This window comes from Rhinoderma darwinii, chromosome 1, assembly GCF_050947455.1.
Source record: "Rhinoderma darwinii isolate aRhiDar2 chromosome 1, aRhiDar2.hap1, whole genome shotgun sequence".
Lineage (NCBI taxonomy): Eukaryota > Metazoa > Chordata > Amphibia > Anura > Rhinodermatidae > Rhinoderma > Rhinoderma darwinii.
The window spans coordinates 449,974,017-449,988,143 of record NC_134687.1 but is presented as its reverse complement, the minus strand read 5'-3'; the positions used below and the strand labels follow the sequence as shown (position 1 = coordinate 449,988,143).

The 14,127-nt window shown below is 41.7% G+C and overlaps 1 protein-coding gene across 6 annotated transcripts in view; it reads left to right on the top strand.

The window, feature by feature from the left end:
* Window positions 1-14,127, top strand: part of CABIN1 (calcineurin binding protein 1) — a 127,893-nt gene that overhangs the window by 27,277 nt on the left and 86,489 nt on the right. For all 6 annotated transcript variants that reach the window (XM_075832073.1, XM_075832067.1, XM_075832077.1 and 3 more), the window contains exons 11-18: window positions 1,946-2,079; window positions 4,856-5,073; window positions 6,404-6,482; window positions 6,595-6,782; window positions 9,256-9,405; window positions 10,527-10,718; window positions 11,055-11,291; window positions 11,783-11,936. In XM_075832073.1, the coding sequence (XP_075688188.1) occupies window positions 1,946-2,079; window positions 4,856-5,073; window positions 6,404-6,482; window positions 6,595-6,782; window positions 9,256-9,405; window positions 10,527-10,718; window positions 11,055-11,291; window positions 11,783-11,936 (1,352 nt within the window). The remainder of the gene's footprint in view (window positions 1-1,945; window positions 2,080-4,855; window positions 5,074-6,403; window positions 6,483-6,594; window positions 6,783-9,255; window positions 9,406-10,526; window positions 10,719-11,054; window positions 11,292-11,782; window positions 11,937-14,127) is intronic.

Sequence of the window (14,127 nt, the reverse complement as noted above, 5' to 3'; positions counted from 1 at the left end):
TCCGGTAGGATGTTGGACCCGCACCGATGCCATACTGATGACCTATCCGGTGGATAGGTCATCAGTTGTCAGAAGGTGGACAACCCCTTTAAACATGTGTTCACCGTGCATCTTTAGTTCCTGCATGGGCTATGGTTTATTGAATCTTTCTTCTTTGCATTCCTTAATGTTTTTGTATGATTTTCTAAATAACTAACAATAAAAACTTAAATTTTAAAAGAAAAAAATATTTTTGTTAGATCATTCAAAACAACCATTTCTCAATTGGAAACAAAATTCCCCTGTGTCTATAGACTGCTATAACATACTTGTTATGGCGCCTTCTTCTGTTCTTTTGATTCCCTTTAAGAGCTTCCTCCTCAAGTATCGATGGACACACAAGCCCAACCCTTAGTGATCTATGCTATAGTGCAGGTCAGCCAGTAAAGATCCTATTACACGGCCCGATATGGGCTGTAAACAGGAGCGCCGATCAACGAGTCTCGTTGATCAGTGCTCGTTTGCTCCTTTCACAAGGTGCACTTATTGGTTATGTATGGGGACGAGCAATCATTACTACAATTGTTTGTCCCCATACATTTACATCATGTCGGCAGCACATCTCCCTGTTTACACAGGGAGATGTGCTGTCGACAACAATGATATTTGTTGCTGCATAAACTATATGATCAGCCAATGATCTACCGTTTGCTTGTTCATTGGCTTATCGTTGCTCTGTTTACACAGGGCAATGGTCGGGAATGAACGTTCATATGAACACTCGTTTGCCCAATCATTGGCCCGTGTAAAAGGGTCTTTAAGAGTCGGCACCCATGAAGCTGGTTCCTTCTCACCGGCAATGAACATATATGGTGGACATATTGAAAAGGGAATCAAAAGATGACTAGGGGGAGTCATAACAAGTATATAAAAACAATATCTAGACAAAGAAATATTTTTTAAAAATTACAATTTGAAATGTTGTGTTTTGCGTAGTCTAACCTAGAAATTTATTATTTTATTGTAGGACAACCCCTTTTTTTAATGCTGCAGTCATAGTGTTTCATCAGCAAGGACTTGTAGAATTCGAAAGCACGTTCCCATCACTGACAACCAATCGTTTAAATAACATACATAGAATCATTAATGATAATATTTTCCAAACATATCGTTAACAATTATTGTTACATCTATGGGCACCTTTTTAGATGATTTTGTGGTTTTATTTTCTCTCTATCTCTTTTACCCTAAAAAGTGGAGCCTTTTCCATACTTTATTACATTAGTGTGGCTTACACTACAGATTGCCACGAGAATATCAACACTTGTTGATATTCTTGTGGCCATTCAGATATCCTATGCACTAGGTAGCTAAACTTCTTCACAGTTTATTAATGTCAAAGTTGCTCTTGTATTTCACTGACTCTCTTGTGGATATAATATGTTAAAATATTCCTTTTTTTTAACTCCTTAAAAAATAAAGATAGCACTAAGCTGCCTTCCTATGTTCCACCTAAATTGGTTTACTGTGGGGGAGCGATTGCTGTACAGGACCAGACCAATGGAAGGTACATCTTCAGCTTCGTTCACATCTGCGCCAGGGTCCCGTTTCGTCTGAGCTTTCCGTCGGAACAGGACCCTGACTGACACAAACGGAAACCAAAGGTTTCCGTTTCCATCACCATTGATTTCAATGGTGACGGATCCGGTACCAATGGTTTCCGTTTGTCTCTGTTGTTCAAGGGTTCCATCGTTTTGACGGAATCAGTAGCATAGTCTACTTGAAATCAATGGTGATGGAAACGGAAAATGAATTGTTCAAAGTTGCTCTTCTCTATAAATTTGCTGCTGATGTACCAAATTTTATAGTCCTTGTAATCTTATAGAATTGTTATTTAAAAAAACTTGCCCTATAGTTTTGATGTTCCCATTGGAATGCACATAGTTGTTGCTTGTATTCTCCTCAGGCTCCGTAAACCAGATTCAGAGGAAGAGGACGATTCCTTTGGCAACTATGAGATGCAATCCGATTTAAAACAAGAACATTTCCCAGCTGGAGAAAAAGCCTTGTCTTTTGATTCCTCTACTTTCATGGAATTCGGTTAGTACGGAGCTTGATACTGCATTGTTACCTAATAAAGTTGCAATTTTAGATAAATGCTGGAACGGAGAACTAATTAGTCTGTCCACATACTGCAGACTATTTCTGTTTTGGATTTCACAGTAAGTCTGCAATGAATCCGCAAAGAAATCAACGTTTTATAAAGGCTCAAATTTGTGACAGAATTGACAAGCTATGGATTAGATAATCTGCAGCATCCCCTCAAGACAGCGCTGATCCACATGTATTGTACTCCGAGCTGATTCTAGCTTTTCTGCTGCCCAGACCATGATTGACATACCCCTGGCCGTTCCAGTCACTACCAGCCCCCTCCAACTCTCACGGATACGTCATTGCCTTGCGTTCCCCAGGCATGCGCAATATGCCAGTGAAGTGGGCAGAGTACATGACTGGGAGTACAAGGTAACGGCACATCCGGGAAAGTTGTAGGAGGCCGGTGGTGACGTTGGACGGCCAGGGGGATGTCAATCAAGGTTTTGGGGAGGGGGTGCCATTTTATCATTTTGCTTCAGATCATACAGTGACTGCAGTACTGATCAGTCAGAGGGAGAATAAACATTTACGTTCAGTGACTCACAGATGACCTGTTCTCCGATTGTAGTCTTCTTCTTTCCTTCCTATCTGGTCTGGACCATCATGACATCTTTTCCCAGCCACGACCCATCTCTGCAGAGTCAGTCACACTGCACCCCTGAATATAATAGCACCCTACACTGTGCCTCTGAATATACCACCACCGACACATCTGGAATACAATCACACACTGCCCCATGAAAATAAATCACCACACACCGTGCCCAATAAAAATATTGTCACATGCTGTGCCCCCTGAAAATAGTGCCACAGACTGTGCCCAATGAAAAATTAATTGCCACACACAGTGCCCTCTATTATTAGTCTCTCTCCATGCCACCTGAAAATATAGTATCGCATACAGTGCCCCTGTAAATAGTCACACACACTGCTTCCTGTAGATAGTGCCACTCACACAGTGCCCCCTAAAACAAATAAACCTACACTCACATGTTACTGTTTCCACATTGTCATCTAACAATGCAGGCCTGGCCTATTCTAGCGAGGCCTTCTCCAAAGGAACAACGCAGGCCGTGCGATGACATCACGTGCCACCTGCATCCCAGAAAGAGCGCCCAATAGCAGGGCAAGGAACTGAAAGTTAGACTATTCAGTTCTTTAGACGCAGATATAATTAAGTTGCAGTGGAGACCGGCGGCAGCTGTTGGGTGAGTTGGAAGGCGCTGATGTCAGCAGGCCAGGCACAGTGGAGTATCAGCCTGAGCTGATTGGTCTCGCCGACGCCTCCTCAGAGACAGTTTAGGCTGCTGCCTGAGGAGAAATGTGGTCCTAATTGTACTGTAAATTGCTGCAGATTTTCAGTGCGAAATCTGCACTATAAGTAGCTTACCTGTTAATTCATGAAAAGTATCTTTAATTGTATCTTCATTGTGCGATACTTTTCCTTAAAGAAGCACAAAATGTTTTCGGCCCCCTTGTTTGTAATTGAGGTGGCATAAACGATACTGTGGTTAGGTTTCAGCCTCTATTCTTGGCTGCCGTTTGGTTTCATGGCCTTGCTTTTTTACAGGTTTGAAACTTTGTATTCTATGTACTGTGGCTTCTTCTGTCCCCATGTCCAGTATACCTCTGATAATCAGGTGAGAGAGCTGTGCTTCATTGTGTTTGTTGCTGCTGAACACTTGGCAAGCACACCATGCAGCACTGCTCTCTGTCCTGGTGTTCAATGTCCCCAAGTGAAAAATGAAGCACCGGTCTGTCCTGGTGATCAGCGCCACAAGGACGGCGTTTAGTAACCGCTCTGTAAAATAAAAAGTAAGCAAAAGTTGGCAACTCTCTCATATGTGCATCCCCCCACACAAGCTGGTGTTCAGTAGCCATCATCTCTCCTACGTGCACCCCCCAGCTGGTATTCAGTAGCCGCGTAATGTTCCTGCTGTGACCAGCTCCTACGTTAGGCTGTTCCACAGATTCCCAGTTCTCACAGTAAAGAAGGCTTTTCGCCTTTGACGATTTGAACCTTTTTTTTCCTCCAGGCGGAGGGAGTGCCCCCTTGTCTTTCGAGGGGGATTGTACAAGGAACAGCTTTTCCCTATGTTTTGTGTATGGGCTACTCATATTATACAAGTTAATCCTGTCCCCTCTTAGTCGTCTCTTTTCAATGCTAAATAGGTGTAGTTCTTTTAATATTTCCTCATAACTTAGATTCTCCATGCCCCTTATTAGCTTCGTTGCTCTTCTTTGTATTTTTTCTAACTCCAGGGCATCCTTTCTATGAACTGGAGCCCAGAACTGAACTGCATATTCTAGATGAGGCCACACTAATGCTTTGTAAAGTAGTAATATTACATCCCTGTCCCGTGAGTCCATGCCTCTTTTAATACACGACAATATCCTGCTGGCCTTCGAAGCAGCTGATTGACATTGCATGCTGTTATTTAGTCTATGATCTATAAGTAAACCCATATCCTCCTCAACAAGGGACTTTCACTCCCCCCGAGGACATCTGATGCATGCAGGTTATTAGTACCCAGGGGCATAATTTTACATTTATCTACACTGAACCTTATTTTCCAAGTGGATGGCTAATGTGCCTAAATGTGCAAGTTGGTTTGTTATCTATAAACATCTTCTATAGACTGAACATTACTACATAGCTTGGTGTCATCTGCAATGATAGAAACAGTGCTGTTAACCCCATATTCTATATCATTATTTATAGAGAAGCAAGATGTGCACCAATTCATTTTGGATAATCTAGAAAATGGGGGCATTTTGGAGCTTATGATGAGGTATCTAAAAGTGATTGCTCAGAAGTTTTTGGTGAAGTGGCCCCCTGCTCTGGCAGAAGTCGTGCTTAATATATATACTAGTTGGAGAAAACACAGCAGTGGTCTTCCCAACCCTCTGCTTAGAGACTGTAAGAACCAACACATTCGGGTAAGTTTTGTACCCAGTGAGCTTTGTTTTCGATCTGTTATTTGTTCCATGTCAATTTTGACCTGGTATTTTTCTCCTTTAAAAAGACTCTGTCACCACATTATAGGTGCCCTATCTCCTACATAAGGAGATCGGCGCTATAATGTAGGTGACAGTAATGCTTTTTATTTAGAAAAACGATCAATTTTAAACCACTTTTATTAGCGATTTTTAGCTTTATGCTAATGAGTTTCTTAATGCCCAACTGGGCGTGTTTTTACTTTTCGACCAAGTGGGCGTTGTACAGAGGAGTGCATGACGCTGACTAATCAGTGACCAATCAGCGTCATGCACTCCTCTCCATTCATTTACACAGCAGCATCGCGTTCTTACTAGAACACGATGTGCAGCCACATAAACAGACATTAACGTTAATCAAGTGTCCTGATAATGAATATACATGACCTCCAGCCTGGACATCATGTGTATTCAGAATCCTGACACTTCTGAATATTTTCTGTGAGATTTCCAGCAAGCCACGCGTAATCTCGTTTACATCGTAATCTCGCGAGATTACGCGTGGCTTGCTGGAATCTCACAGAAAAGATTCAGAAGTGTCAGGATTCTGAATACACATGACGTCCAGGCTGGAGGTATTCATTATCAGGACACTTGATTAACGTTAATGTCTGTGTATGTGGCTGCACATCGCGTTCTAGTAATCCACGGGAGAATTGCGGCCCCATTCAGTCTTATGGGGCCATGTACCGCAGAAAGAACGCGCATGTCTTATTACGGCCGTCTTCTGCGGTCCGGGCTCATTGAAAATAATGGCCTCGGCCATGTGCATGGCCTGTGATTTGCGGGCGGCTGACAGTCCGCTGCCGGCCGACCCGAAAATCACGGCTGTGCACATGGCTACAGTCGTGTGCATGAGGCCTTAGTCATAGCAAGACTAGACAAAAACCTAGAATAAGGCATAACCATCCAAGTTGTTTTTATGCCAGCTGGTTTCTTTGAATGCTTATGGATTATTTTCAGGTGCATTTTGGAGGGTAAAATGCTCAAATTATGGTCCAAAATACACTTGAAATAAGCCTGCAAACAGTTTTCCCATTGATTTCAATAAGAAATACACTCTGTTGTTCGTAAAAATACGCCTTGTAAAAAAGAATTGACATGTCACTTGTTAAAGCGTTTTATAAGCTGATTTTTCATTGACACTACAAAAAAACGCTTGGAAAATACGCCTCAAAATACGCTTGTAAATTGCTTCAAAAAACGCTTGGATTCAGAGGCTGTTTTCTCTTCGTGACCATATCCATCAGTGCTTGTCTTTTCCTCTGATCAGGACATGATGGTTATGAGTCTGACTGGCATGGAGCTGCAGCTAGATCAATGGCTTTTGGCCAAGATGAAGACTGGAACAGGTAGTGTTGGAAAACTCCTTTTTTTTTTAATTTTTTTAATTTTTCTCTTCTTTTATTGATTGTATGTCTAAAATCTTATTTGTATTATTGAGTTTTTACCTTGTATCCGTAGTGTCTCCACGGAAGTGTCCTGGTGGAATGCCTGGTGTGAGCTTAGAATCCGACTTTCCTGGCACCCACTTTTTGGAAGATCAAATGATGATGGGATTTGCAGCTTCTCAACGTGATCTGTTTCCAGATGCGTGGCTAAATTATGTAGTGAGAGTATACTGGTTGAAAGCAAGGTTCTTGGCTTTGCAGGTTAGTTGACTGGTAAAATGTATTCACATGTGTTGGGAAAAGTTGTTTTTTTGTTTTGCTTTTTGAACTGCATGGAAAATAATACAAAATTGGTCCATGAAATTAGTCCGATTGATGCTTACATTTTCCTACATGAGGGCTGCCATGTCTGCCGGTCATTCTATGTTTAGTAACATGCGAATCACCAGTGTTTGTACCATAGGGGAGCTGCCCATTTAGCTTATATGAGGCCCTTGGAGAAGAGGACCCAAAATCAGGCAGGTTTCCCATGGAAGATGAGAATCTTAGAGACGCTTCCCTTCAACGCAGTATTGCAACGCTAGCAAGCAATGGGGAACAGCCATCTAAATGTTTATCCTGCCCATCTCTCTTCCTGTGTAGGAGGGGGTTTGTATAAAGGTGTGAACCAGAAGTGACGGTGACTTTTTTTTTTTCTATGCGGGCCCTCTATATATATATATATATATATATATATATATATATATATATATATATATATATATATATATATATATATATATATACACTCCATTGTTGCAAATATACCCTGTAATGCATTGACAAGTTACATAGGAGATAATGATAATAAACAAACTGTAATGAAACACAAAGTATAAAATACACCATTGGGCAGAAATGCCTACAAAAATCTGCTCCGTTTTTTTAAAGTAGTTTTGCACCACAGGTGTTTTTTGCTGCATTTTTGACAGAGGCAATTTCGGCCGCTTTTTGCCGTGGTTTCTGTGGGAAAAAACGTGTCAAAAAAACTGTGTGAACGCCCTTGGTGTGATCAATAGTATTTAATGAATTATTGCTATTTGTTTGTTGTTTTTCTGCTAGTTTCACACCACATTTTGGGCATACAGTTCCAGCAAAAAAAGTTTGTGCAACAGTATGCAAAACAATTTATGCAATTGGTATGGCTTAGGTCTCGTTCACATCTGCGTTGGGGTCCCGTTCTGACGTTCCGTCGGAGCTTTCCGTCAGAACGGGACCCTGAACAGACACAAACGGAAACCAGAGGTTTCCGTTTCCATCACCATTGATTTCAATGCTGACTGAGCCGGTGCCCATTGTTTCCGTTTGTCTCTGTTGTGCACCGGACCTGTCGTTTTGCCAGAAGCAATAGAGTAGTTGACTACGCTATTACTTCCGCCAAAACTATGGGTCTGGTGCACAACAGAGACAAACGGAAACAATGGGCACCGGCTCAGTCAGCATTGAAATCAATGGTGATGGAAACGGAAACCTCTGGTTTCCGTTTGTGTCTGTTCAGGGTCCCTTTCTGACGAAAAGCTCAGACGGAATGTCAGAACGGGACCCCAACGCAGATGTGAACGAGGCCTTAGGGCTCGTCCACATGCTCTGTAATTGCTGCGTTTTTTCTGGCCGGAAAAAACACAGCAGAATACAGTAGCAGCATAGTGGATGTGATTTAACAAATGTCATCCACATGCTGCGTAAAATTTCCCAGCCGAAACTGACCTGTGGTGCGTATTTTTCGTACCGCAGCATATCCATTCCTGCTACGGAAAGGGTGCAGAATTTTTACGTTTATCATAGGAGGTGTCTCCATCTCCTAGCATTGAGAAAAACACAGCAATTTACGCACCATTTGGTACATTTTTGCCGCAGCGGAAAGCCTTTAATTTTCAACGGAATTGCTGCAGAAATTTTCTGCAGCATTTCCGTTGTGTGTGTGGACAAGCCCTTACAGTTTCATATGTCTGCAACTGTATTAAAAACCAAACCTTAATCTCTAGTGTAGACATTGTTTTGATGTGTTGAGTAGTGTACCAGCCTTGATAATTCTACACTGCAAAAAAGCTATCCAGATATTCACCCGTCAAATGTATGCCAATAACACAGTCTTTTGGCATATAATTGTCTCAAAGAAAGAGAAGTATGGGTTCTTTTATACCATGAGCCATAAAAACGAGCGCCCATTAAGGAGACAGCTCGTTGATTGGCACTCGTTTGCTCCTTTCACAAGGAGCTATGTATAGGGATGAGCGATTGTTATTACGATCGCTTGTCCCCATGCATTTCTATCATGTTGGCAGCACATCCCATGATTACACAGGGAGATGTGCTGCCGAGAAAGATAATGTTTTGTGCTGCATAAACGCTGTGATCAGCCGATGGAGCATTTGCTCGTTCCTTAGCTGATCATTGCCCTGATCAATGATCGGGAAGGAGCGTTTATATGAACGCTTGTTTACCCAATCATTGGCCCATGTGAAAGGGCATTATGTCATAGTATATGTCTGAATAAATTTTGTTGCATTAAAAAAAAAACTAAAAAAAAAACCTGATCCTTCTGATGTACTGATTACACTTGTTGTGAAAGGAGTTTTACACTGAATTCTGCAGTATGTAATATAACCGTTGATTTGTTTTATTAATGTGCTTATCAAATAAAAATGCTGCTCTTTACAACATAATGATTTCCCTTTTATTGTTTGTAATTTAGGGGGACATGGAGCAGGCTTTAGAAAACTTTGATATGTGCACTGACTTGCTACAAAGCTCAGAGGCTAAAGCATACAAAGGGAAAGAAAGTGATGTCATAGTTCTCAAACTACCCAATCTGCAGCTGGATTCCACAGTATCTGTAGAGGAGGTGATTTTTTTGAGTCATTGAGTTAACACAGATTCTTCTTTCAGCGTTCTCCAAATAGTGTTTGCAACAAAGTCAGCTTTTCTTTATAAGGTTAAAAAAAAAAAAGACACAGGTCCATCCTATAAAACTACCATGTTGATCCAGAGGAAGGCAAAAAATTCTTCCTAACTCCAAATATAGCATTTAGATTGTCCTTGGATCAACGTCCCATTTCCAGAATCTACTACCCATTACTTGTAATATATCATTCAGGCCCTTCTTGAACTTGTTCAATAAATCAACAATCACAACATCCCACAGTCTCACCGCTCTTACAGTAAAGAATCCCCGTCTATGATGATGGTAAAACTTTTATTCCTCTAGATATAGGCGATATGTATGTGTTCCCTAGATCACCATACAATGTACACAATGGAGGACATATAGCAAAGCTGGTGCAAAGAAAAAGTGGAGTAGTTGCCCATGGCAACAATCTCATTTTTCAGAGGCCCTTTGGAAAATGAAAGCAGCAACTTGATTGGTTGCCATGCACCAGTTTTTCTAGATCTCCTGCAAATTTTTTTTTTAAAAAGATCTTTTGTGTTTTTCCAAAGATATAAGAATGATGAGCAAGAAGCACGAGTACAGGGGTTTCTTCTTCTCAGAGGAAGGTCATAAGTCGGCATGAGAGAACATCTTGAATAAGACTTACTAGGGAATTTTTTAATTTCACTTCTGGTATATCTCCTTGAGTCATTGAAGGTATTTGGCTGTTCACTGGAGAATTTATTTTTCAAGTGCGGGTAAATACAAAAGCTGTCTAAAATTGATATATTGTTCTTTTTGGAAAATATCTATCTTGTTAGGCCCTGATCACGCGGTGGAATTTTTGCATCAGATTTCGCTGCAAAATTCTGCCTCCCGTTTATTTCAATAGGAGTAGTCCTGCCCAATCTTCAGGTGGATTCCGCCCGAACCTCCCATTGCAGTCAATGAGAGGAGGAATCTTCCTGCCGACGGCAGGAATAATTCCGCAGCGATTTTTACGGCGGGGTCCGCCAATCAAAATCTGCTGTCTGAACTGACCCGTAGGAGTTAATATTTTGGATGAGTCATGATATGTCGTCTTGATTCTCTTCTAGATTGAAAACAGTTTGAAGTCCCTGGAGAGATGCCAGTCACTGGAGGAGATCCAGAGATTGCATGACATGGGGGACTATGCATCAGTGGTTCGTCTTGTGTGCCCTACATTGTGTGTGAGTGGGTACAACAGAAATAAGCATCTTGATTTGATGACTTCTCCAGAGAGACCTGCTCAGTTACTCCTTATGCAGGTGAGGAACAGCAGGGCATAGGCAGGTATATGTAAAGTATTCACAGCTATTAAGGGGGACATCATATGTTGGGAAAAGTTTGCCTCCGGTGGCACCCTTCCTAAACTGCAGTCCTGCACTTTACCATTTCCTATCTATCCCTAGATTTGACTAAATCAGAATTTTGCTAAATTCCAATAGGCCTCAGTGGGCTTTGTACCAAAAGCTGGGATTTTTGTAATGAACTTATTAGAGACTGTGGAGAAATAAATGTTTTTGTTCTCATATTAAAATCCCCAACTTGATTATGTAAATTACAATCTGTCAAATTGAATATGTCCTATTATTCCTGTGCAGGACTCCCTGTTGAAGCTGTCCGATTTCAAACAGTGCTTCCAGTGTTCGGAGGTTGCTCTGAATGAAACAATCCAGCAAATGATGAACTCCGTGTCCGGTGTATCCAAGGAGGAGTGGGTCGCCACAGCAACACAGTTACTTACTGGGATAGACCTTTCTCTGTCATCAGACCGTTGCATTTTGCAGGAGTCCACAGTCACACCGCGACTCGTACGTCTCAGCAATAACCTCATACAGGTAACATGCAACTATGCAAACACTAAAATGACAATGCATAAGAAAAGGATGTGCCGGATCTAGCCAGCAAATGTCCATGCACATCAATGGTTTTGAAGTTTAGCTGCATTCTGACTTTAAATTGCTTAGAAAGGAATTTACTAATATACTATAAGTAGCCCGGATTGCAAATTGAGCCTACGGTATGAGAGTAAAAATTGTAGATCATGGAGCAAGTACAGGCCACATGATAGATTATATATATATATATCTCCAAAACATTCAATGGGGTGGCACTGTGCATTGGATTCCAGATCCAATAATGGGGTACTCCACTCACCAGATTGATCTCCAAACCCGGACTTTTACAAAATACACGCAAGAGTGAAGTGTTTTATTCACCCATGGTGAGGAGGTGACGTTTACACTACATAGTGTCATTTTCAGTTGGTTTTTTTGGGGGTTTTTTTCTTGACGGTTATTGAAATGAGCAATTTTATTGCATTTTTCAGCTGATAGATTGCAACATGGCGATCCAAGAAGAAACCAAAGAAACCAAGGAGCTTTCATTGTCCTCTGTATTGCCATGGATTATTTTGCATCGTGTTATCAAGCATGAGGAAGAGACCTTACACTCCATGCGCCAACGCACAGACTTTAAGGAAGGTAATGCTTAAATCGGACAATCATCTTCTATTACTTTACACACAGGGTGCTAACAAGGGAAAGCTATGTAGCAAGCTGGTGTTTTGTTTACTAATTACATGAACTGAGCTGACACAAATGTAGATGTAATATGTAGCATGGAGAGATTGTTCTATACACAAATATAGTATAAATGTACCCCATTGTGCTGCTTAGAGAACACGGGGTGCATATATTCTCTGCATGGAGTTTGTGTTCTCACTGTATTTGCGTGGTATTCTTCCGGGTGCTCCAGTTTCCTCCCACACTTCAAAAACATTCTGATAGGTTAATTTGACATTTCGATTGTGAGCCCCAATGAGGAGCGGGATCGGTGTGAGTGATGACAAACTGTACTGCGTTGCAGAGTATTTTGGCGCTATAATAAGTCATTAAATAATAATAATGGGGTATGGTTACAGGTTTCTAGTAAATGTGAAATGTAAAGTCAAATTATGAATAATTCACAAATGAACTTGTTTGTCTAGGTTCTCTCTATAGACCAGGGGGCTCTAAATATATGTTCTTTTTAATATTGTAGTTCATCGGAGTTACAGTTTAGATTTAATGTGCGATGCACAATATGGACCGTGACTAGACAAATTGACCCCGATAGGGTTGTTAGTATTTCCATTTTACTAATTATTCTGGAAGCAGTTAAAGGGGTATTCCATCCTCCAGCATTTTCACCTATCCACTAGGTGAAAAATGCTAGATCAGTGGGGGTCCGACCACAGGGGCCACCACTGATCGCCAGACCGGGGTAACCCGGTCCAGCAGCTGCAAGAGGGTGGCTAAGAGAAGTTTGAATGGAGCAAAGGTCAGGTTGTTTCCTTCAGCCCCATAGACTAAGGCCCCATTCACATGACCGTAGATTTCGTCCGTAATTACGATCCGTAATTACTGACCTATTCACTTCTATTGCCCAAAGACACCTTCCCGTATATTTACGCGAAGGTGTCCGTGCCGAGAAAGGCTCCGCAAAAGATAGGACATGTCCTATTTTTTGCTTTATACAGACTGTGCTCCCATACTTTAAATGCGGGCAGCTGTCAGCGGCTAGCCATGCCCGTAATCACGGACCGCGATTACGGGCACGATCGTGTGCATGGGGCCTTAGAATGGAGCGGCTCTTCGCATGCCCGGCCTCCGCTTCATTCAAACTCCTCCTGGCCGCCATCTTGTGACTGGGGGGGACTGGGGTCCCCTGTTCTGACGATCGGTGGGAGCCCCAGCAGTGGGACCCCAACTGGTCTAGCATTTTTTCACCTTTCCAGTGGATAGGTGAAAAATACTCTATTCTGGACAAGAAATCTTCACATAATAAAGTAGTATTTTCGGTGCATACAAATGATGAGGAAGCCTTTCTGCTTTCCTTCCATGATTCCTAGACTTTATATGTCTTGCCATATAGATCAGTGGTAAGTAACACATGGTTTACTGAATTTTAAACCTTTTTAGAATCAGAGGGCTCAGCGGCCATATGTTGTATTTCTGGCATTATGCCAGAAATATCATTCGTCACCCCAAAGCTTCACTGAGCCCTCTGATTGGCTGCAGCGGTTCCGTGCGTGTAAACTACCAACAGAAGTGCACACGAGCATTAGCAGTGGATCGCCAGGGCAAGGATAGGTAGGTATTGCTTTTTCGATTTATTTCATTTCCAGACTCTAATAAAAAAAAAAAAAAGAAAAATGCCACTTCCCGGATAACTCCTTTTAATGTTATTGAGAAAATGAAAAGTAATATAATGGTACATAGCATCCAGTCAGAGACGAGCTTTCGGTTTTCCAGTGCAGTTTATAAAATGAAAGCTCAAATCTAGTTTCTATGGGCAGCAAATTCATTTTGGTAGATACCAAACACTTTCAGATGTAACTTGCAAAATCTCTAACAGCCCGCCCAGCTACAATGTGGAAATGTATAATACTGATGTCGTCTTATGTGGCGGAGGGGTCACTGGGCTCCCTCCGGCACCAGGGCCTGGTGTGATTTCTACCTGTGTACCCCCTATAGCTATGCCCCTGATTGAGCTGTTGTACATCTCACAATGATGTTCCAGAGTAATGAGTATTTATCTCTTATCCATGGCTACTCATGGGCTGCTAGTGGTGGGTTAAATTGTCTTATTTGAATTTGATAGTCCGGTCAATTCATTGTTTTGTCACAGTTA